This window comes from Tamandua tetradactyla, chromosome 7, assembly GCF_023851605.1.
Source record: "Tamandua tetradactyla isolate mTamTet1 chromosome 7, mTamTet1.pri, whole genome shotgun sequence".
In the NCBI taxonomy this organism is placed as follows: domain Eukaryota; kingdom Metazoa; phylum Chordata; class Mammalia; order Pilosa; family Myrmecophagidae; genus Tamandua; species Tamandua tetradactyla.
The window spans coordinates 70,391,244-70,416,117 of NC_135333.1; the positions used below are offsets into that span (position 1 = coordinate 70,391,244).

At 37.5% G+C, this 24,874-nt stretch overlaps 1 protein-coding gene across 1 annotated transcript; it reads left to right on the forward strand.

Annotated features, from left to right (window-relative positions):
- Nucleotides 1-2,812: 2,812 nt before the first annotated feature.
- Nucleotides 2,813-23,918, forward strand: C3AR1 (complement C3a receptor 1). The gene is made up of 3 exons (XM_077169942.1): nucleotides 2,813-2,955; nucleotides 13,972-14,088; nucleotides 15,447-23,918. The coding sequence occupies exon 3, from the start codon at nucleotides 15,457-15,459 to the stop codon at nucleotides 16,930-16,932; it is 1,476 nt and encodes a 491-aa protein (XP_077026057.1). The 5' UTR covers nucleotides 2,813-2,955; nucleotides 13,972-14,088; nucleotides 15,447-15,456; the 3' UTR covers nucleotides 16,933-23,918.
- Nucleotides 23,919-24,874: the final 956 nt, after the last annotated feature.

Sequence of the window (24,874 nt, forward strand, 5' to 3'; positions counted from 1 at the left end):
CAGTATTTTTCAAAAATCTAAATCTGTGTGCTCTTTGATTTAGCAATCCCAATTCTGGGAATCTATTTTACAGAAATGAAGGTAAAAAGAAGAAAAATTTGATGTGACATATAAAATCCAAAAACAAAATGGTAGAAGAAAGTACTGCCCATACAGTAATAACACTAAATGTTAATGGATTAAACTCCCCAATCAAATGGCATAGGCTGGCAGAATGGATTAACAAACAGGACCCATCTATATGCTGTCTACAGGAAACACATCCTAGACCTGTTCTAGTTTGCTAGCTGCCAGAATGCAACATACCAGAAATGGATTGGCTTTTAATAAAAGGGGATTTATTTCACTAGTTCTTCAGAGGAGGCAGCTAACTTTCAACTGAGGTTCTTTCTTACATAGGTAGGCATAAGTTGATCTCTCCTGGCTTTCTCTCCAGGCCTCTGGGTTCCAACAACTTTCCCCAAGTGATTTCTTTCTGCATCTCTGAAGGCCTGGGCTGAGCTGCGAGTGCTGAGATGAGGTATGCTGAGCTGCTTGGGCTGTGCTACATGGAGCTCTCTCATTTAAGGACCAGCCAATTCAATCAAACATCATTCATTACAGCAGGCACGCCTCCTAGCTGACTGCAGATGTAATGAGCAACAGAAGTTCACATACCATTGGCTCATGTCCACAGCAACACAACTAGGTACCTTCACCTGGCCAAGTTGACAATTGAATCTAACTACCACAGATCCAAGGATAAACAGGTTGAAAGTGAAAGTTGGGAGAAGATATCCCATGCAAATAGCAATCAGAAAAGAGCAAGAGTAGTTATACTAATATCCAACAAATTAGACTTCAAATATATTTTACGGAAATGTTCACAGAGGTGCACAATACAAAAGTGTTCATTGAAGCATTGTTTATAACCATTTAAAACTGGATAAAAATTAAATACCATCAACAGAGGAATAACTTATTATATAGAATAATATGGAGCATTTTTTTTTTAGTATGATGTAGACCAATATGTACAAATATTGAAAAGATAAGTAGAAAAAGTAGAATGAAACAATGTAACAGGATTGCATTTTTGCTTAGGAAAGCAATGAAATCAGGGTAGGTAGGTGTTTGGGATTTTATTTTTTTACTTTAATCCTTCTATATTTAAATTTTTTTTTTTTTTACTGTGGGAATGAATTAATTTTATTACACACAGAGTTACACTTATGCTGTCTTTTGGTTGCTTTTGTGTCTCTGCTTTCTGAACACTTTTATTATTCAATGTTTCCAAATATTGGAGGGGAACAAAAACAGAACACAATTAATAGAATTATGTGTCCTAACATGGAAAATGTTCTGATATCATAATTGAAAAGCATCATAAAATTATATATAAATTATAAGCCTAATTTTGTTCAAAACTATTTTTTAAAGTGTATTTGTATATAGGAAAGATATAGGAAGAATGTACACTAACTTTTATTTTTGCATGGGCAGGCACTGCACACTAACCTATTTTAAAATAATTATTTCTGGGCAGTGGAATTGAAATGGAAAATTCACACTTCTTTTATGCTTTATACTTCTATATTGTTTCTCTCTTTTTTTTTGCATGGGCAGCACCGGGAATCAAACCCGGGTCTATGGGATGGCAGCCGAGAACTCTGCCTGCTGAGCCTCTGTGGCCCGCCCTCATCTATATTGTTTCAACTTATCTTTTTTTAAAATACTGAATATGCCCTAATTTTCATAATGAGATAGTGATAAATAAATAAACAGGAAAATAATTCAATCTTTGATATTTTTCTTGGGCCTTTCTGCCCAATCACTATTGCACATTTATTTGACTACAAATAAGGAGAGCAAATATTGTTTAGAAAAGTTGATTAATATGGACTGAAGCCTCTACCAGAGACAGCAATGTTCAATTACATTTGACCCAAATAAACTTTATATCACATGCACACATGTAAAAGAATAATGTAAATGGGAATTCCTTATAATGTATACCTCACGCAGGAATCATTGCTTAAGGTCCCTTTTCAAGCTCCTGCCTTTCTTCCTGTTGAGATACACAATCTAACTAGACTACTGACCATTCTCCAATGCATCCTCATGTTCCCACCTACCTGCCCTTGACTGTGCTCCACTTATACAGCTTTTCATCTGTTCTACCTATAGGACGTATATTGTTCTTTAAAACCTGTCCGATCTTATTTCTACGGTAAGGCTTTCCTGATTCCCCTAGGCTAAAATGCCTATTCTGCTCCCACCCTTCTACTATTTCATCTCTACCATAATGCAGAAGTATGTTCTACTATTCTGCTTCTATTATGTTCTACTCTTTTACTTCTGTCATTACTGCTATCATTACAGTCTAAGTTGTATTATGGTTTCTTGTGCATGGGTGCATATTTCCACTAGATTATACAACCCTAGAGATCAGAATACAGTCAAATTCTTCCTCATTTTGACATGGTACTATTCTTTACACATATTAAGCACTTAGGAGATGCTATCTGAGATTAATTAAATGGATTTCTGCGGATCATTCCTTCCCCCACCACTCACATACCGAAAGGTGGGTTCCTTTCCATTTCAAAAACAAAACATAAACAAACATAAAAAGTGAGAAGTTTATGTACAGAAGCGCTCTCTCTCCCTGTTTTTTGTGTGCTGCAGAAAAGTTTCCAGAATTTGACACTCTTACTTCTGCTTTTCTACATTTCTTATCTAAGCATGATTGCCAAATTTAGAAATGACTCACATTGAAACTTTTCTGGTAAAAGCAGATAATGATAAAGAACACAGGGCTTTACTTAGGGGAGAGGAAGGGAGAGAAGGTCAGTTCAGCAAATTTCCTAAATCTACTTCATGATTTGATTATTGGTCAGTGTGGCAACAAGAAAGGACCCTGGAGGAAACCTCCAGATCAGTGATGAAGCTTTGAGCTACTATCTCTGGTTTTAGGTAAGAAAACCCGTATCCACCTAATTTCTTGTGCCTTGCCTCTTTTGTCCATTATAGATAGTGTTTCCAAGGTGATTGTCTTGCATTTCCTCCTATTATTCCTCCAGCTTTTATTTCCTTTCTCTCATTCCCATAATTACCTACATTTTTCTCAGTATTCCACATTTTATTCATCTTTGTTCTTAAATTTTTCATTTTGGAATGAATACTGAAATTTAAGTTTGTCATTTTTTTTCTCACTTAAATTGGGAATGTTCCTCCTTCTGACCTTTGATTCCAGTTTTCCCCATTATTTTTGTTTTTCAAACCATTGTCTACTTTTTGTTGTTATGGTTTTTTTCTCATTTTATTTCCCTCTCTTTTCTTCTACTCCTTTATTCATTTCTCATTGCAACTTAGACTTTGTCATCTTATCACTAGCATTTGATTCTGGGATGTACTTTTCTTTCCCTATCATAGTTGAATTTCAGTTTCAGGATTTTATTGTTCTTTTTAAATACTGTGGGATTAAGGTGCATGGGTGGTTCAGTGGTAGTATGCTTGCCTGCCATGTAGGAGACCCAGGTTCAATACCCAGGACCATGCACTCCCAAAAAAGGAAAAAAAAATCTCTTAAATACTGTGGGGCAATTCAATATTGAAAATTGAAAAATATTTCTCTACTAATGTCAAGTATAGAGTTATTGAGTCAAAATAACTTGGAGAAATGTAAAATTAATCTAGTTCTGAAGGTATTTAAGATGCTGACATATATGCTTTCATTTTAAGACAGATAATGTGTTATTTAAAATATAGCTAACATCCATTTATATGACATTGTGGAAAATGCAAAACTACAGAGACAGTAAAAAGATCAGTGGTTGCCACACATTCAACAGGGGTGGATAAGAAGAATGAATAGATGGAGCACTGGACGTTTTTAGAGCAGTGAAACTAATCTGTATGATACCACAATGGTGCATACATGACATTATGTATTTTTCAAAACCCAAGGAACTGTATATACAAAAAATGATACCCAATGTAAGCTGTGGAATTTAGTTGTTAATAATGCATCAAATCAGTTCATTGATTAGAACAAATGTACCACAGTAATGCAAGATGTTAATAAAAGGAGAAACTATGCTTGTGGGTAGGGGTCAGGGTATATGGGAACTTTGTACCTTCTGTACAATTTTTCTGTAAACCTAAAACTGTTGCAGCGGAATTGATTTCTTCAAAATGGTTCTTTGCTTTTCAGCCTTAATACGTCAATTTGTTCAGCTCTCATTGTCTTCCCCTTTTTTAGCAATACTGTAGACTTTCCTGTACAGTTATGCAATTACGTATTGTGAAAAGAGTATTGGTCTGAGAGCCACTGGACCTGCGTCTGACATCCTATCTATCTGGACCCTCTGTGAAAATTAATTTACTGAGTTTCAGTTTCAAAAACTGAAAAATAAAAACCGGTTGGGAGGGTGGGTAGCGGTGCGACTGTGGTTCAGAGGCAGAATTCTCAACTGCCATGCGGCAGACGGGGTTGGATTCCCGGTGCTTGCCATAACAACAACAACATTAAAAAAAGGGGAAGGATAAATGGCCTCTAAGTTCCCTTTCAGTTCTATCCTCCCATATAACTCTATTTTTTTCTCAATACTTTATGGATCTATGAGAGGGTTGGAATGGATCAGTGGGTTGCTGCTGTGCACAACAGGGAAGGAAGGGACCCTGGTAAGACTTGAATATTCGGATAGCTAAGACCACAAAAAAAGGGAATGGAGTCATTTCTTCTGCTTTATTATCTTGTTGACTCAGTTACTTTAACTTCTGCTAGTCACATAAGACCTGTGGTAACATTTGGTCAACTCAGCAGTACTACTTCCAATTCACAAAGCTATTCTCGACCTCTATAAAAAGAAACAGAAAATGCAATTATATTGAATAAGAATAAGGAACTGAAAAATGAAAAGGAAGTTTTGCCCACAGACTAGAGCAAAGCCACAGATAAACCACAGTATAAAAATTAATGTATAAAAAATAAGTGCTGGAGAGGATGCGGAGAAAGAGGCACACTTATCCACTGTTGGTGGGAATGTCAAATGGTGCAACCACTGTGGAAGGCAGTTTGGCAGTTCCTCAAAAAACTGAATATAGAATTGCCATATGACCCAGCAATACCATTGCTAGGTATCTGCTCAGAGGACTTAAGGGCAAAGACACAAACGGACATTTGCACACCAATGTTTATAGCAGCATTATTTACAATTGCAAAGAGATGGAAACAGCCAAAATGTCCATCAACAGACGAGTGGCTAAACAAACTGTGGTATATACATATGATGGAATATTATGCAGCTTTAAGACAAGATAAACTTATGAAGCATGTAATAACATGGATGGACCTAGAGAACATTATGCTGAATGAGACTAGCCAAAAACTAAAGGACAAATACTGTATGGTCCCACTGATGTGAACCGACATTCGAGAATAAACTTGGAATATGTCATTGGTAACAGAGACCATCAGGAGTTAGAAATAGGGTAAGATAATGGGTAATTGGATCTGAAGGGATACAGACTGTGCAACAGGACTAGATACAAAAACTCAAAATGGACAGCACAATACTACCTAATTGTAATGTAATTATGTTAAAACACTGAATGAAGCTGCATCTGAGCTATAGTTTTTGTTTGTTTGTTTGTTTGTTCTGTTTTTTTATATATTTTTTGTATTTTTTATTTTTATTTTTTTCTCTATATTATCATTTCATTTCTTTTTCTGTTGTCTTGCTATTTCTTTTTCTAAATCGATGCAAATGTACTAAGAAATGATGATCATACATCTATGTGACGATATTAAGAATTACTGATTGCATATGTAGAATGGAATGATTTTTAAATGTTGTGTTAGTTAATTTTTTTTAATTAATAAAAAAATTAATAAAGCAATGTCAAAGTCTGAAGTATGCTCTACAACTAATTGTGATGCTGTGCTTTGAAATTTATAGTTTTTTGTATATATGTTATTTTTCACAGAAAAAAAGAAGGAAAAAAAGTCACTTGTGATGATAAAAAAATGTTTAAGCCCTCTAGCTTCCTATATTCTGGAGCAGCTAGAAGGAAAAATATGAGAGGATGGTATGGAAGCCCATGACAAACTCTGGGATCTGTCCTGTAACCACTTGTTGAAGAGTGCTTTGAAAACTATTGCTGCTTTATTTCTTTGCTCTGTATATATGTTATACTATACAATAAAAAAAAGTTTAAAAAAATTAATGAAACAGCCCTAGGAAAGGATTAAATTAAAAAGAATGAGTATTTTAAATTTAGTTAAAAAAAGGAAACAAAAGAGTCAACTCCCCCACACTCCTGCAAATGATCATTCATCCATTCAAGTAACCTTTAGCCCTTACATCCTATAAGGCTTTGTGCTAAATTCTGTGGATCACATATTAATGAGCAAGAGTCATTTCTTACTATCATAAAATTTAAGGCCTGAATGATAGACAAGACAGCCAGAATAATAATTATAATACAAGACAAAATGGGGCATTTCATAGAGGATATGAAAGGAGGTTCAATCCATATCCCCACACAGACACACACAAAAAAATTTAAGAGACTGATGAGCTTATGTCTAATTGGGATCTTTAGAGAAGGTTTTAAAGAAGATGTAGTATTTGAGCTAGATCTTGAAGAATTGGTAAGATTTCAACAGATAGACATTAAAGATGGAGGAAACAGAAGGTTTAGGTGGTCATATTCCAGATAGAAATAAAAAGTCTTAACCAAGGCATAGATAGTGATGTTAACTTGGACTAGGGAGTTGTTCCAGACAGCTTTAGAGAAAGATTCGTTTATGGGCATGTTCAGAATTAGAGATGGATAGTGTCAGATGCCAAGAGAAGAGGGCAGGCAGGAGTTAGTGCATTAAATGTTGCATTTGAGGAGGATGAGGGCAGAGATAAAGATGTTTGGATTTGCTATTTAGAAGTAGTTTTAACAAAGTGCTGCAGGAAGAAGATAATTTGCAAAGGGATGGGGAGTGGTTAGAACAAGAAGCTCCTAAACAAGCCATTATCTTTGAAAAAGAGGAACTGTGCTAAATTAAGGCTTAAGAGACATAATACATTTAGTAAGAACGTGTTTATCAGTTATTTTTCTCTTGGAAACAATGAAAATTGTCTAAAATTGAGTGTTGATGATTATACCACTAAATGAGGATAATATGAGTAATGAACTGTTGACTTTGAACATTGTACATGATGCTCAATGGATGAAGGTGGCTGAAGGATGTATTGACTGAGAAGTAGAATGGCAAATGGTAGTGTATACATATGATCAAATATAGTGCAGCTACAGAAAGGAACAAAGTAGTGAGGCATGCAACGATGTGAATGAAACTGTGGGAAATTTGATGAGGCAAAATAAGCCAGAAACGAAAGAGCAAATATTGTATGGTCTCATTTATAAACTACTTGAAAGTAAATTGGGGGCTAGATTGTAAGCTCTTGTGGCAGTCACATTTAGTCAGGAGCTGTAATTGTTATTTCTAGATTTTGAGAGGCTGTGCTATATTTGTATAACCTGGCTTTTCCCTGGAACTTTGGGTACCTTTGTGACACTTAAGATTCAGAATAGGAGTTCTGCAGTTCTGAGGGTCAGCATAGAAACATACTACTCTTAAAGAAATTGAAAAGAAAATAACGATTCAATTAGAGATAAGAATGAGGCTGATCTCGTCAGGACTAAAGTAAATCAGGATACAAGGGTAAAGAGGTCATTGTCTGTATTTTAAAACTTCACCTATTCTATGAGACCAAAGGAATAGAGGCTTATTTTGTCCAAAGCCTAAATTTTCTGTAGCACAAAATCTAACTCAACCTGTCTGAATAGATCATTTAAACAACCCAAATACAGGTTGCCCAGAATGGGAATGAGGGCTTATAGTCTGTATAGCCTAAAGTAATGCCTGGATACATTCCAGAGTGTGTTGAGTACATAATTTAAAAGCAATGGCAAAATTCCTTGAGGAATTGGAGAAAAAATATGGAATTATTAAACTTTGCCACCAGGGAAATGCCTGAAACTGTCTCAAACATTAGGGACTCCTAAGTCAAATAGGCCAAGCCCTTGATCTTGAGGTTTATTCTTATGAAGTAAGAAGCCTCCCTATAGTTATGTCTTAAGAATTATTTCCAGAGGACCTCTTTTTTTTTTTTTTTTTTTTTTTTTTTTTTTGGTATGGGCAGGCATTGGAAATCAAACCCAGCATGGCAGGCAAGAACTCTGCCACTGAGCCACTGTGGCCCACCCTCCAGAAGGTGAAATTGTTATCCTCCCCTCTACATGTGCATGACATCCAGGAGTAAAAAACTCCCTGGCAATGTGGAATATGATTCCCAGGGATGAGACTGGACCTGGGACCGTAGGATGGACAATGCCTTCCTGAGCAAAAGTGGAAAAGAATTGTAACAAATAAAGGAACAGTGGCTGAGAAAGTTCAAATAGAGCCAAGAGGCTACTCTTATGAAAGCTTCAGCTAGATAATGCTGTTAATCACAGTTTGCTGTTCCTACCAATCCTAAAGAACACCTAGGGCTTCATCTGAGATTCTACAAATGTTCCATGCACTGTGATTACTTTCCAGAAACCTATAACCTCCAGATGGGTTCTTAAGCCAGATAAGTCCTGAAACCCAGAGAGTCCAGCCTCTCCAGAACATCAGCTTATTCCATCCCCCCATACCACATTATCGAGAGCCCTTTCCAACATGAAAAAATTAGAATGGGGATAGCCCAAATACCTCTTAAGATTGGGTGAAAGATCGAAGGAGAAGGTGGATTATAACAGAGAAGATAGAATTTAACAAATGCGTATGACTGCTGAATCATTATATTGATATTCTTTTAGTCTCCAGGGTCTTAGAGCTGCCAGAAACAAAAACCTAAAATTGTGGAACTGTAACCTATACCAAACTCTGAAATCTGTTCTATAACTAATTATTGCATTGTGCTTTGAAATGCACAGCTCTTTTGTAAATATGTTATCTTTCACAATGAAAAATATTAAAAAATAATTAAAAAATTAAAAACAGAGAGAGACATAACACTGTGATGCAAAGTTGGTCTTAGATTGGATAACGTTTTGGACAAACTAACTGTAAAAGATATTTTAGGGACAGTCAGAAAATAATTGGATAAGGACTAGGTATCCATTAAGGTACCTGGGGGGCTAAAACTTGAAAAACACAGAAAAGAGTTTATAAAACAATATGCATAGTATGAAAGTATTTTGTCAAAACTGGCATAACAAAAAAATATATACACACATACATATTACATATGCTTATATACAAATACATTTATACATTGGAAAAGATCCAGAGGGATGTAAATTAAGGTGGTAAAACTAGTAATCACTGGCTGGTGGATAGATAATGTTTTTATTTTCTTTTACCTGTTTATATGTTCCAGTTTTCTTCATGCATATATTCTGTTTATGTAATAGTAAATTATTTTTCCCAAGTTAAATTCATAAAGAACAAACAAGAAAGAAATGAAAGGTGGTGAGGAAATCAACACAAAGAGGATAAACGACTCTTGAAAAACGTGGTGGTAAAAGGAGGGATTGGATCTAAAAAGACATAATTTAATCTAGAGCATCTATTTCTGTGGTGATGAGTCCCTCTGAAAATGTGATGGAGAATATGGATGGACTTCTGCCCTCAAGGGAAATGAAAATGTATAAAGTTAAAAATCTACTTGTTCTAGCAAATCGAATCCAGGAATGCATTAAAAGAATTATACATCATGACCAAGTAGGATTCATCCCAGGTATGCAAGGATGGCTCAACATAAAAAAATCAATTAATGTAATACACCATATCAACAAATCAAAGCAGAAAAACCACATGATCATCTTGATTGATGCAGAAAAGGCATTTGACAAAATTCAACATCCTTTCCTGTTGAAAACACTTCAAAGGATAGGAATAGAAGAGAACTTCCTCAACATAATTAAGGGAATATATGAAAAACCCACAGCTAACATCATCCTCAATAGGGAAAAACTGAAAACTTTCCCCCTAAGATCAGGAACAAGACAAGATGTCCACTATCACCACTGTTATTCAACATTATGTTGGAAGTTCTAGCCAGAGCAATTAGACAAGAAAAAATAAATACAAGGCATCAAAATTGGAAAGGAAGAGTAAAACTCTCACTGTTTGCAGATGATATGATATTATATGTCAAAAAAAAAAAAAACGAAAAATCCACAGCAAAACTACTAGAGCTAATAAAAGAGTACAGCAAAGTGGCAGGTTACAAGATCAGCACTCAAAAATCTGTCGTGTTTCTATACACTAGTAATGAACAAACTGAGGTGGAAATCATGAAAAAAAAATCCATTTACAATTGTAACCAAAAGAATAAAATATTTAGGAATAAATTTAACTAAAGAGATAAAAGATGTATACAGAAAAAATTATAAGAAATTATTAAAAGAAATCATAGAAGACCTAAATAAATGGAAGAGCATACCGTTCTCATGGATTGGAAGACTAAATATAATTAAGATGTCAATTCTACCTAAATTGATTTACAAATTCAATGCAATACCAATTAAAATCCCAAAGATTAACTTTTCAGAAATAGAAAAACTGATAACCAAATTTATCTGGAAGGGCAGTGTGCCCCAAATAGCTAAAAGTATTCTGAGGAAAAAAAAAAATGAAGTCGGAGGTCTCATGCTACCTGACTTTAAGGTGTATTATGAAGCTACAGTGGTCAAAACAGCATGGTACTGGCATAAAGATAGATATACTGACCAATGGAATCGAATAGAGTGTTCAGATATAGACCCTCTCATCTATGGACAATTGATCTTTGATGCGATCAAGCCAGCTCACCTGGGAAAGAACAGTCTCTTCAATAAATGGTGTCTAGAAAACTGGATATCCATATGCAAAATAATGAAAGAGTATCCATATCTCACACCCTATACAAAAATTAACTCAAAATAGATCAAAGCCCTAAACATTAGATCTAAGACCACAAAACTGTTAGAAGAAAATGTAGGGAGATATCTTATAAATCTTATAATAGGAGGTGGTTTCCTAGACCTTACACCCAAAGCACAAGCACTGAAGAAAGAAAGAGATAAATGGGAACTCCTCAAAATTAAACACTTTTGCACATCAAAGAACTTCATCAATAAAGTAAAAAGACAGCCTACACAACAGGAGACAATATTTGAAAGTGATATATCAGATGAAGGTCTAGTGTCCATAATATAAAGAGATTGTTCAACTCAACAACAAAAAGGCAGACAACCCAACACAAAATGGGCAAAAGACTTGAACAGACAATTATCAGAAGAGGAAATACAAATGGCCAAAGGCACATGAAAAGATGCTCAACTTCCCTGGCTATTAGGGAAATGCAAATCAAAACCATAATGAGATATCATCTCACACCCACCAGAATGGCCATTATATGTAAAACAGAAAACGACAAGTGCTGGAGAGGATGTGGAGAAAGAGGCACACTTATCCACTGTTGGTGGGTATGTCAAATGGTACAACCACTATGGAAAGCAGTTTGGCAGTTCTTCACGGACCTAAATGTAGAACTGTGATATGACCTGGCAATACTATTATTAGATATCTACTCGGAGGACATGAGGGCAAGGACACAAGTGGACATTTGCACACCAATGTTTATAGCAGCATTATTTACAACTACCAAGAAATGGAAACAGCCTAAATGTCTATCAACAGATGAGTGGCTAAACAAGCTGTGGTATATACATACAATGGAATATTATGCAGCTGTAAGACAGAATAAAGTTATGAAGTATGTAACAACATGGATGGACCTTAAGGACATTATGCTGAGTGAGATTAGCTACAAACAAAAGGACAAATACTATATGAACTGACATTAGTGAATAAACTCGGAATATTTTGTTGGTAACAGAGACCATCAGGAGATAGAAACAGGGTAAGATATTGGGTAATTGGAGCTCAAGGGAGACAGATTGTGCAACAGAACTGAATGCAAAAACTCAGAAATGGACAGCACACTACTACGTAACTGTAATGCAACTATGTTAAAGCACTGAATGAAGCTGAATGTGAGAATGATGGAGGGAGGAGGGCTGGGGGCACAAATGAACTCAGAAGGAAAGAGATGATAAAGACTGAGATGGCATAATCTAGGAATGCCTAGAGTGCATAATGATAGTGACTAAATGTACAAACTTTTAAAATGTTTTTGCATGAGGAAGAACAAAGGAATGTCATTACTGCAGGGTGCTGAAAATAGATGGTAATTAACATTTTAAAAGTTCAACTTATGTGTGAGACTAAAGCAAAAAATGTTTATTTGGTACAAAATTTGTATTTCAACTAATGCATTTCCTAATATAACTTATGTAGACAGCTTAATTGAACACCATAAGTACATGGAACCTGGAGTAGGACATGAGATTTTGTTGGTTTGTCCAGAGTGATGCCCTGATAAATCCCAGAGTGATTTGAACAGTGAATTAAAAAATATTTGCAAAGTCCCCTCCACGGAATGGTGAGAAAGGGGGGAAAATTCAACTTCCCCAAGTTGAATTCCTTATATTCTCACAAGCAGTGTGGACAACCAGTTATAGGCTGAGCCCCCAATCTTGGGGTTTGTTCATATGAAACTTAACCCCACAAAGGATAGGTCAAGCCTACTTAAAATTAGGCCTAAGAGTCACCCCCAAAAGAACCTCTTTTGTTGCTCAGATGTGGCCTCTCTCTCCAGCCAACACAATAAACAAACTCACCACCCTCCCCCTGTCTACGTGGGACATGACTCCCAAGGGTGTGGACCTTCTTTGCAACATGGGACAGAAATCCTAGAATGAGCTGAGACTCAGCATCAGGGGATTGAAAACGCCTAGAATGAGTTGAGACTCAGCATCAAGAGATTGAGAAAACTTTCTCAACCAAAATGCGGAAGAGCAAAATGAGAAAAAATAAAGTGTCAATGGCTGAGAGATTCCAAACAGAGTCAAGAGGTTATCCTGGAGGTTATTCTTACGCATTAAATAGATATCACCTTGTTAGTCAAGATGTAATAGAGAGATGGAGGAAACTGCCTGAAAATGTAGAGCTATGTTCCAGTAGCCATGTTTCTTGAAGATGATTGTATAATGATATAGCTTTCACAATGTGACTGTGTGATTGCGACAAAACCTTGTGTCTGATGCTCCTTTTATCTACCTTGTCAACAGATGAGTAGAACATATGGAATAATAATAAATAATAGGGGGGACAATGGTTAAAATAAAGTTAGTTTTAAATGCTAGTGATCAATGAAAGGGAGGGGTTGGGGTATGGTATATATGAATTTTTTTTCTGTTTTCTTCTTATTTCTTTTTCTGAATAGATGCAAATGTTCCAAGAAATGATCATGATGATGAATATGCAACTATGTGATGATATTGTGAATTACTGATTATATATGTAGAATGGGATGATCAAAAGTTAAGGATGTTTGCATTTGGTATTTTTTGGTATTTAAAAAAAATTTAAAAATTAAAAACAAAAAAATTCTACTTCTTAGGTTGCTTGGGGAACAGTGGTCCACAGTTGTTCTTGCCCACAGAGCACTGGGTTGGTGATTGATAAAGACCTCCCACCCACCCCCAATCCAGGAGATGCTGAAGCCCTTTGTTGGTGTGTTAAACAGAAGTCTGGGATAAAAATTAGAACTGAAGGAAGATCATGTGGGAACTGGAACAACACTTGACCCCACTACTGTCCCATGCTAACAAGATTTATAGCCACCCAGTGCCCATTAGTGAGAGTGTGAATGCCACTTACAGGGCAGTTAAAAAAGAAAGAATTCACTCACTTCTGATCATTTGCTCCAACTTTTGATTCCACTTCAAAACATGTTAGCTCAGCTTCTATCTCCTGAGCCCTCAGACATAAAGTCAGCTGAGAAACTGCTTAATTTCCAAGGATATCACGTTCTCCATTGCTCTCTTTAGACTTGGACAAGGAGGCTAATGAACTGAAAGGAACTCTGAGGACAGAGAAAATGAATTGGTGAACCACTTCTAGGAAGTATAACCTGAGCCCAATCAACGGACATTACCAACCTACAGGTAAGGAACCTCATATTTTCCCAGTGGAGTGTAAGAACTTCTATAGCCCAGTGACTTCTGGGTGTTTTCCATTCTCCACATTTCCGTTTGTGTAAATGTACCTCATTTATGTTAGTGCGTATAGGGACACATGACTCTGAATTGAGAGGAGCTATACTTGGATCTGATACAGAGACTAACCCTAGATCACAGACTTCAAGTCCAATAGCATGTTTGATGAAATTTGAGTAGTAACTTCCTTGGCATAAAGAAATTGAATCTTTTACATACAGAAAGGAGAGAAGTAAATATTTGTGATCAAAAGAGCAGTCTTTAGTGGATTGCATTATTTTTCACAGTCACTCACTGCTCTATGAAAGGATGGTATCTGCTCTTCCTTGGGAGTTTGGTCATGTAGCAAGCTTTGGCTAATGGTTTGTGAGCAAACATGATGTACTCCACACCTAATCAGACACTCCTAGAGGCAGGCCAAATTCCTGTCTGCCCTCTTTGCTTCTGTCTTCTGGCATGAGAATGTACACGGCCTGTGTGGGAGATGCTCCTTCAGCCTGGATCGCAGAATAGGAAAACGCAAAAGGCAGAGGTGAAGTATACCCACAGACTGAGCAAAGCCACAGATGAACCCAGCTTACATGTCAGTGGAACAAAAAATAAACATTTGGTTCTCTAAGCTTCAAAAATGGAAAATGCTCCCTCCACAAAACCACCATTTCCCCTCTATATTTCAATAGAAAGCATAATTTTTCTAGACCCACCCTTTCTAAGGAAAGGAGTTAGTGCTATTTGAAATACTTATGCACATATTTATAATTTTACTACAATCTAGGGTACATATCTTGTTACAGTTTATGCAGGAGCAAAGAAATAGGGCTCTACCTCTCAACCTTATGTTCAGAACCACAAGAACAATTCTTCTGAAAAAAATTTTTTTTCTTATTATTTTAAGTGGTTATGAACCTTCTTAATGACCTTTCCTGGTCTTAGGGTTGAGAACCTTCAGTCTAGAAGTTTTGTTTGGTCATTTAATTTATTTGTTTTTAATGGAGGGCTTCTGGTGAGGAAAGGAGTCAATGGGCAATGAGAAATTGAAAGCTGAAGAAAGAGGGGAAATTTACATTGGAAATGAAGTTATTATTTTAACGCATATTTAAATCAATACTTTTGATTTTATTGTCTATCAGAGGATGCTTTTGTGTGGTCCACTGTGAAGTCAAGGAACACAAACCAGAACAGCGTGCAGCCCTTCTGGCTTTGTAGTTCTACCATCATTACATGGGGAAAAAAAGGTTAGAATTCTAAGAGTATGCATTTTTTTTAAAGTACTACTAGTTCTAACATGTTTTTTCATCTTTTTGCAGAAGTTTAACAATGGAGTCTTTCTCTGCTGAGAACAATTCAACTGATGAATTCTCAAGGCCCTTGAATGAACCCTGCATAATTCTCTCCATGGTCATTCTCAGCCTCACTTTCCTACTGGGATTTCCATCTAATGGGTTGGTACTGTGGATAGCTGGCCTAAAAATGCAGCGAACTGTGAACACAGTTTGGTTTCTCCATCTCACCATGGCCGACTTTCTCTGCTGTCTCTCCCTGCCCTTCTCCCTGGTTCACTTGGCTCTCCAGGGACACTGGCCCTATGGCTGGTTCCTCTGCAAGCTAATCCCCTCCATCATCATCTTCAACATGTTTGCCAGTGTCTTCTTGCTTACTGCCATTAGCCTGGACCGCTGTCTTGTGGTACTCAAGCCTATCTGGTGCCAGAATCATCGCAATGTGGGGACAGCTGTTACTATCTGTGGATGTATCTGGGTGGTGGCTTTTTTAATGTGTATACCTGTGTTCTTGTACCGGGAAACATACAGTGTAAACAACTATAGTGTGTGTAACTACAATTTTGATGTCTATAGTTCATCAGATTATCAATACTTCACTTTTGATCCACTGGAAGATGAATCTCTTGGCAACTCCATTGATCAGCCTGGGGAAATGAATGATAGCCTAGATTCTTCTTCCCAAACAAATGATCACCCTTGGACAGCCACCACAATATATCCATTGACAACTTCCAATGTTCTTCATTCTCAAACAGTTCCACCACCTTCTGAAGATTCACTTCCTATGGATACAACTAGATTATCTAGTCAACATCCTTACTATAACCCATTTAAATCTGCTGATGTGGTCTCACCTAGAATCCCCAGTGGTTTGCCTAGGTTTCCAAGTGAAGATGACAAGACTGACCCACTGGAGAATTCTGAGGCTCTTCTCTCTACTGGTTTAGAGCTTTTCCCCAGTGCTTCTAACTATTCCTTATACACGCCTGAACTAACACAAGATTTCCAGAATTTAGACCAATTTGCATATGACAATCAAGCATCAACACGCTTGGTGGCAATAACCATTACCAGGCTAGTGATAGGTTTCCTGCTGCCCTTCATTATCATGGTGGCCTGTTATACCCTCATCATCCTCCGAATGCGACGGGGACGCTTCACCAAATCTCGGAGTAAAACTTTGCGAGTGGCCATGGTTGTGGTACTTGTCTTTCTTGTCTGCTGGACTCCATATCACTTTATAGGAGTCCTATTATTGTTTACTGACCCAGAAACTCCCCTTGGAAGAGCACTTTTGTCCTGGGACCATGTATCCATTGCTCTGGCATCTGCCAATAGCTGCTTTAATCCCTTCCTCTATGCCCTCCTGGGGAAAGATTTTAGGAAGAAAGCAAAACAGTCCATGCAGGGGATTCTGGAGGCTGCCTTCAGTGAAGAACTCACACACTCTACCAGCTGTCCTCCAAACAAAGTCACTTTGGATGAAAATATTATCAGTACAACTTTGTGAAAATATGGAGCTGTCAACACAAGCAGTGTTTCTTAGGAATTCACCCAGTGTACCATGTTTCTAAAAGGATGAGTGATAGGTGAGCAGGCTACTTCAGAAACCATCAAAAAGTCATAAGAAACATTTCAATTTAGTGGTTCTCAAAGTGGGGTCCCTCACTAGTAGCATCAGCACCACCTGGAAACTTGTTAGAAATGCAAATTTTGAAGTCCCACCTCAGACTTGCTCAATCAAAATCTTTGAGAATGGACTTCCGGGTCAAGATGGCGGCTTAACAACATGCGTGTTTTAGTTCATCCTCCAGAACAACTACTAAATAACCAGAAACAGTACAGAACAGCTCCCAGAGCCACAATAGTGACCGGACACACAGCGTACCCCAGTCTGGACCAGCTGAACCGGCTGCGAGCACCCCCCCAAACCGTGAGTTCCCAAAGCTGCGGCAGCCAGTGCCCCTCCCCCACAGGCTGCTTTCCAGAGGGGAAAGGAAAGGACTTTACCAGCAGCAGAGACTGGGCACAATCAAACACCAATTGTGGAACTAATTAACTAATTCTGACTACTAAAAATAAGCCCCCAGCTTAGGTGAACCTGATCAAAGCAGAGGTTGCTCATTTTTGCCCCGCGCCAAGGGGGCAGGACTGACAGAAAAAGGCGGAAAAAAAAGAAGGAAACAGAGGTTTTTGTGGCTGTGTATCTATATAGGCTTGACTGCCTCTGGATACAGCGGCAGGACTTTTCAGGTTTCAACTGCCCCAGACATAGGCAGAAGTGAGCTCTTTTGGGGGCTTGTCTGGAGCCTCTGCCTTCCCCAGGGGAGGGGTGAAGCCCAACTCAGGTGGAATCCCTCCATCAAGGAATTCAGAAACCAGGGCTTGGTAATTTAAAGCCATTAAAACCAGCCTACAACCTCTCCTCTGTCTCCACCACGCCCCCAGCAGGGTGAGTCTGCCAAAGTTAAAGGTACCGCATCATCTTATGCTGGTGGGACCTGCAGTCAGACAAGCACCACATACTGGGCAGGATAAGAAAAACAGAGTCCAGAGACTTCACAGGGAAGTCTTTCAACCTGCTGGGTCTCACCCTCAGGGAAAACCGACACAGGTGACTCTTTCCGCCTGACAGGAGGCCAGTTTGGTCTGGGAAAATCTGGTTGGGTCTATAATATCTAAGTAGACCCTCCTAAATGTGTGTAGGTGAAAGGCACCACACAAGCAGGGCAAGAAACAAGAAAACAAGAACTGGAAAATTCTCCTCTGTTAAACAAAACTTAAGCTAAAGGTCCAGATAAAGCTGAACGGAATGTCAAAGAACAGCTAGACAACAAATTCATCCAGCAAGAAAACCCTAGATAAAAGAAGTGAAAGCAACCTCCAGAATAAACTAATTAAGGTAATTAAATGCCTAGACGCCAACAAAAAATAACAAATCACACTAGGAAAACTAAAGATATGGCCCAGTCAAAGGAACAAGCCAACAATTCAAATGACATACAGGAGCTGAAACAATTAATTCAGAATGTACGAACAGACATGGAAAACCTCATCAAAAACCAAATCAATGAATTGAGGGAGGATATAAAGAAGGCAAGGAAAGAACAAAAAGAAGAAACTGAAAGTCTGAAAAAACAAATCACAGAACTTATGGGAATGAAAGACACAGTAGAAGAGATGAAAAAAACAATGGAAACCTACAATGGTAGATTTCAAGAGACAGAACATAGGATTTCAAAACTGGAGGATGGAACATCTGAAATCTGACAAGAAACAGAAACTATAGGAAAAAAAATGGAAAAATATGAGCAGGGACTCAGGGAATTGAAAGACAATATGAAGCACATGAATATATGTGTTGTGGGTGTCCCAGAAGGAGAAGAGAAGGGAAAAGGAGGAGAAAAACTAATGGAGGAAATTATCACTGAAAATTTCCCAACTCTTATGAAAGACTTAAAATTACAGATCCAAGAAGTGCAGTGTACCCCAAAGAGAATAGATCCAAATACACATACTCCAAGACATTTAATAATCAGAATGTCAGAAGTCAAAGAGAAAGAGAGGATCTTGAAAGCAGCAAGAGAAAAGCAATCCATCACATACAAGGGAAGCCCAATAAGACTATGCGCAGATCTCTCAACAGAAACCATGGAGGCGAGAAGACAGTGGGATAATATATTTAAATTATTAAAAGAGAAAAACTGCCAACCAAGAATTCTATATCCAGCAAAATTGTCCTTCAAAAATGAAGGGGAAATTAAAACATTTTCAAACAAAAAATCACTGAGAGAATTTGTGACCCAGAGACCAGCTCTGCAAGAAATACTAAAGGGAACACTAGAGACAGATATGAAAAGACAGAAGAGAGAGGTGTGGAGAAGAATGTAGAAAGGAAGACTATGAGTAAAGGTAAAAAGAAGGAAAATTAGATATGACATATAAAATCCAGAAGGCAAAATAGCAGAAGAAAGTCCTACCCATGCAGTAATAACACTGAATGTTAATGGATTAAACTCTCCAATCAAAAGACATAGTCTGGCAGAATGGATTAAAAAACAGGACCCATCTATATGCTGTCTCTACTCAAAGGACACGAGGCCAAGGACACAAATGGACATTTTACACATCAATGTTTATAGCAGCATTATTAACAATTGCCAAGAGATGGAAACAGCCAAAATGTCCAACAACGGACAGCTGACTAAACAATCTGTGACATTTACATAAGATGGAATATTATGCAGCTGTAAGACAGAATAAAGTTATGAAGTATGTAACAACATGAATGGACCTTAAGGACATTATGCTGAGTGTGATTAGCCAGGAACAAAAGGACAAATACTGTCTGGTCTCACTGATATGAACTGACATTAGTGAATAAACTTGGAATATTTCCTTGGTAACAGAGACCATTAGGAGATAGAAATAGGGTGAGATATTGGGTAATTGGAGCTGAAGGGATACAGATTGTGCAACAGGACTGAATATAAAAACTCAGAAATGGACAGCACAATACTACCTAACTGTAATGTAATTATGTTAAAACACTGAATGAAGCTGAATGTGAGAATGATAAAGGGAGGGGGCTAGGGACATAAATGAAATCAGAAAGAAAGATAGATGGTAAAGATCAAGATGGTATAATCTAGGAATGCCTAGCATGTATAATAATAGTGAAATGTACAATGTACAAATTTTAAAAATGTTTTTGCATGAGGAAGAACAAAGGAATGTCATTATTGCAGGGTGCTGAAAATAGATGATAATTAATACTTTAAAATGTCACCTTATGTGTGAGACTAAAGCAAAAAATGCTTATTTGTTACAAAATTTATATTTTGACTAGAGCATTTCTAATATAACTCATGTAGATAGTTTGATTGAATGTCATAAGTACTTGGAATCTCAGGTAGGACATGAGATTTTGTTAGTTTGTCCAAAGTGATGCCCCGATGAATCCCAGAGTGATTTGATCAGTGACTAGAAAAGTGTTTGCGAGCCCCCTTCGGGGAATGGTGAGAGTGGGGAGAAATTCAACTTCCCCAAGTTGAATTCTTGATATTCTCACAAGCAGTGTGGACAACCAAAGCTATAGGCTGAGCCCCCAGTCTTGGGGGTTGTTCATATGAAACTTAACCCCACAAAGGATATGTCAAGTCTACTTAAAATTTAGGCCTAAGAGTCACCCCCAGGAGAGCCTCTTTTGTTTCTCAGATGTGGCCTCTCTCTCCAGCCAACATGACGAGCAGTCTCACCACCCTCCCCTTCTCTGCGTGGGACATGACTCCCAGGGGTCTGGACCTTCCTGGCAACATGGGACAGAGATCCTGGAATGAGCTGAGACTCAGCATCAAGGGCCTGAGAAAAACCCTAGAAGGAGCTGAGAATTAACATCAAGGGATTCAGAGAACCTTCTCGACCAAAGGGGGAAGAGTGAAATGAGACTAAGTGTCAATGGCTGAGAGATTCCAAACAGAGTCGAGAGGTTATCCTGGAGGTTATTCTTATGCATTAAGTAGATATCACCTTGTTGTTCAAGATGTAGCAGAGAGGCTGGAGGGAGCTGCCTGAAAATGTGGAGCTGTGTTCCAGTAGCCATGTTTCTTGATGATGATGGAACAATGATATAGCTTTCACAATGAGACTCTGTGAATGTGAAAACCTTGTGTCTGATGCTCCTTTTAGCTACTATATCAACAGAAGAGTAGAACATATGGAATAAAAATAAATAATAGGGGGAACAAATGTTAAAATAAATTTAGTTTGAAATGCTAGTGGTAAATGAAAGCAAGGGGTAAGGGGTATGGTATGTATAATCTTTTTTTTCTCTGTTATCGTTTTATTTCTTTTTCTGTTGTCTTTTTATTTCTTTTTCTAAATCGATGCAAATGTTCTAAGAAATGATGAATATGCAACTATGTAATGATATTAAGAATTACTGATTGTATGTGTAGAATGGAATGATATCTTAATGCTTTGTTTGTTAATTTTTTTAATTAATAAAAAAAGTTAAAAAAAAAATCTTTGAGAATGGGGACCCAGCAAGTGTCTTAACAAGTCCTCATTTCTGATGCACACTAAATTTAAGAATCTTTGTAAAAATTAGTCTATTTCTGTTCTAAAACTAAGCCATGTGAGATAAATGAGAATCTGGTCTGTTTTAAAATTATATTTCTATCATTAACCTTTTTTCTTTAATACTCTCTAAATCCCCTTCCAGATTTTATTTAAACTCATTTTTTTCTGGTTCTATAAGAGTGAAGGGCAATGATTTGTTTTACAGCTTTGTGGTGGTGGTGATGGTGATTTTTAAATAAAAAGAAGGTGCAAGATGTAAAAATCCTATAAAAATAGGGAATTAAAATGAGACTGAATGTAATGCCAGATGCCCACTACCTGGAATACCACTGGTACAGAACACAGGAATTCCAAGTTTCCATTGTTACAAATAAAGAAGTGTCCTATGGTGTTTAAGATAGACCAATAATGCATGTAAAAACTTATTCATGAAATGTCGTGAAAGCTGTGTTCTGGGTATTTTCTATTTGCTTACTCTATTTGCCTACTGATAGAGTTATCTATCTTCCATTCATTTTCTTAAGCTCCTTAATTCCTTTTTCTTCCCTGACTTTTAAATGTGATATTCTTCCACATCAGACTTTTTACCTCAAATAACTTCCAATTTCTTAAGATGTGAATTATTCCACTCTTCTTCCTCATAATCAGTAGTTCTTTTTTCTTTTTTTTCTTTTGCATGGGCAGGCACCAGGAATCGAACCTGGGTCTCCGGCATGGCAGGTGAGAACTCTGCCTGCTGAGCCACCGTGGCCTGCCCAGTAGTTCTTAAGTAAAAGGAGAAAGAAGGTGGAGGATGGAGCAACAGTTCTTTAATCCACTGCAAAATGACTGAACACCTTTACCAGGTGTGCTAGTTTGAAAGGATGGGTGTACCATAGAAAAGCCATGTTTTAATCAAAATCCCATTTTGTAAAGGTAGAATAATCCCTATTCAATACTGTATGTTTGAAACTGTAATCAGAGCATCTCCCTGGAGATGTGATTTAATCAAGGGTGGTTGTTAAGATGGTGATGACATGTCTCCACCCATGTGGGTGGGTCTTGAGAAGTTTCTGGAGTCCTATAAAGGAGGAAATATTTTGGAGAATGAAAGACATTCAGAGAGCAGAGAATGCTGCAGTACCATGAAGCAGAGGGTCCATCAGCCAGCGTTTTGGAGATGAAGAAGGAAGACACCTCCCAGGGAGCTTCATGAAACAGGAAGCCAGGAGAAGAAGCTAACAGATGACACTGTGTTCGCCATGTGTCCTTCCAGATGAGAGAGGAACCCTGACCATGTTCACCATGTGCCTTTCCAGATGAAAGAGAAACTCTGACCATGTTCACCATGTGCCTTTCCAGATAAGAGAGAGACTCTGAACTTCATCAGCCTACGTGAATCAATGTGTCTTTCCCTGGATGCCTTTGATCGGACATTTCTAAAGACTTGTTTTAATTGGGACATTTTCTTGGCCTTGGAACTGTAAAGGAACATCTGATTAAATTCCCCTCTTTAAAAGCCATTCCATTTCTGGTATATTGCGTTCCGGCAGCTAGCAAACTAGAACACCAGTAATAAGCTCAAACTTTAAAAACAAGATTATAAGTATGCACCTTTCATACCAAAAGCACCAGATATATCTTTCGGGTTTCTTTAAAATTGATCTTTTCAAATTGAATCCAAAGGCTTCTAATAAAATATAAGAAGTCTCTTGCCCTACTCTACCTAAGCAACTACACCCTCCCCCACCCCCACTTTCTCTTACACTCATTGCCCAGAGACAACACCTACAGCAGTTTTGGATGTTTCTTCAGATATTTACCATGATGTTTCTAAATCATGTGTTTATGCTGCTTTTTTTTTAAGTCATGATAAAATTACTTCTTGTTCTGAAAGATGAGTACTTTCATCCAAGCACTTCCATAATTTTTATTGTTTATCCAGCATATCCAAAATTTATTAATAATCATCATACTTAAATTGTTTCATGCCCAGGCGCCTATCTCCCCCTTAGATCATCTATTTTTCTTCCACTTTGCCTATATATTCTAACCATTTATATAGCTTTCTGTCTTCTCATTTAAAAAAAAATATATTATCCAAATTCTCCATCACTGTCACATTTTTCTCTGTGTACAAACATTCATGTGCTAAACCTCTGAAATTCCAGACTTCTCTGTATGGCAATATAGCCTCATTAAATTAATTAATACAATGACAATCTAAAAAATAGAAAATGGCATGTGTTTTGGATTTGAAATTCACTATTATTTGTTCAATAGTTAAGGTTAGCATCTGGACTACAAATTTGTTAGTAGATTACCATGCAGGAAAAATTTCAAGTCACTTGAAATTCTTTTAATTGTAAGGTCAGAATGTCTGATATATTGTAAGATTTGTAGTACTACATTTCTAATTTAATTTTCTTAGATTTTTTTCATGTGAATAAATGCCTTTTTTCTCATGGTTCATTGCAAGGCTGAGATTCGTGGATTCTTCTAATTGTTTGGCACAGACTATATCATAACTTCTAAGTATGCAGCAAATGTAGCTCATAGTGGGTGCAGTAGTTAGGTTCAGGTGTCAGCCTGGTCAGGTGAAGATGCCTAGTTTTGTTGCTATGGACATGAGCCAATGGCATGTGAACCTCATCTGTTGCTGATGAACATCTGCAATCAGCTAGGAGGTGTGCCTGCTGCAATGAATAATGTTTGATTTAATTGGCTGCTGCTTAAGTGAGAGAGCCAAACGAGCACAGCCCAAAAGCTCAGCATACCTTATCTCAGCACTTGCAGCTCAGCCCAGGCCTTTGTTGATGCAGGAAGGAATCACCCCGGGGAAAGTTGTTGGAACCCTGGAGAGAAGGCCAGCAAAGATCGTCCTGTGCCTTCCCATGTAAGAAAGAACCTCAGTTGAAAGTTAGCTTCCTTTCCTCTGAAGAACTATATGTTAACTGAATAGATCCCTTTTATTGAAAGCCAATTCATCTCTGGTGTGTTGCATTCCCGCAGCTAGCAAACTAGAACAGTGGGTAACTGTAAATCTGCTATAATGGCCATTAAAAACCCCACATATCCCACAAGATCATAGGTGTAAATCTCAAACTCCTGGGGTTAATATATAGGGAGAATATTATTGGCAAAGTTATAAGGATTCAATCAATGCATAATGAATAGTTAGCATTTCTGAACTCTTTTTTTTTTGAGAGTTCCATTTGTCTTAGAAATATATTCTGAAGAAGTTCCTATAATTGGAATTCTCTTTATTTTTGATGAAAAACTGGTGAGTATCTGTAATTATTTTGTACTGTCTCCTCTCTAGAATGTTCCAGACTGGGACCCCAAAGGTCTTTAAAATATCCCAGAATACAAGTAAAGTGGCTCTGGTCTAC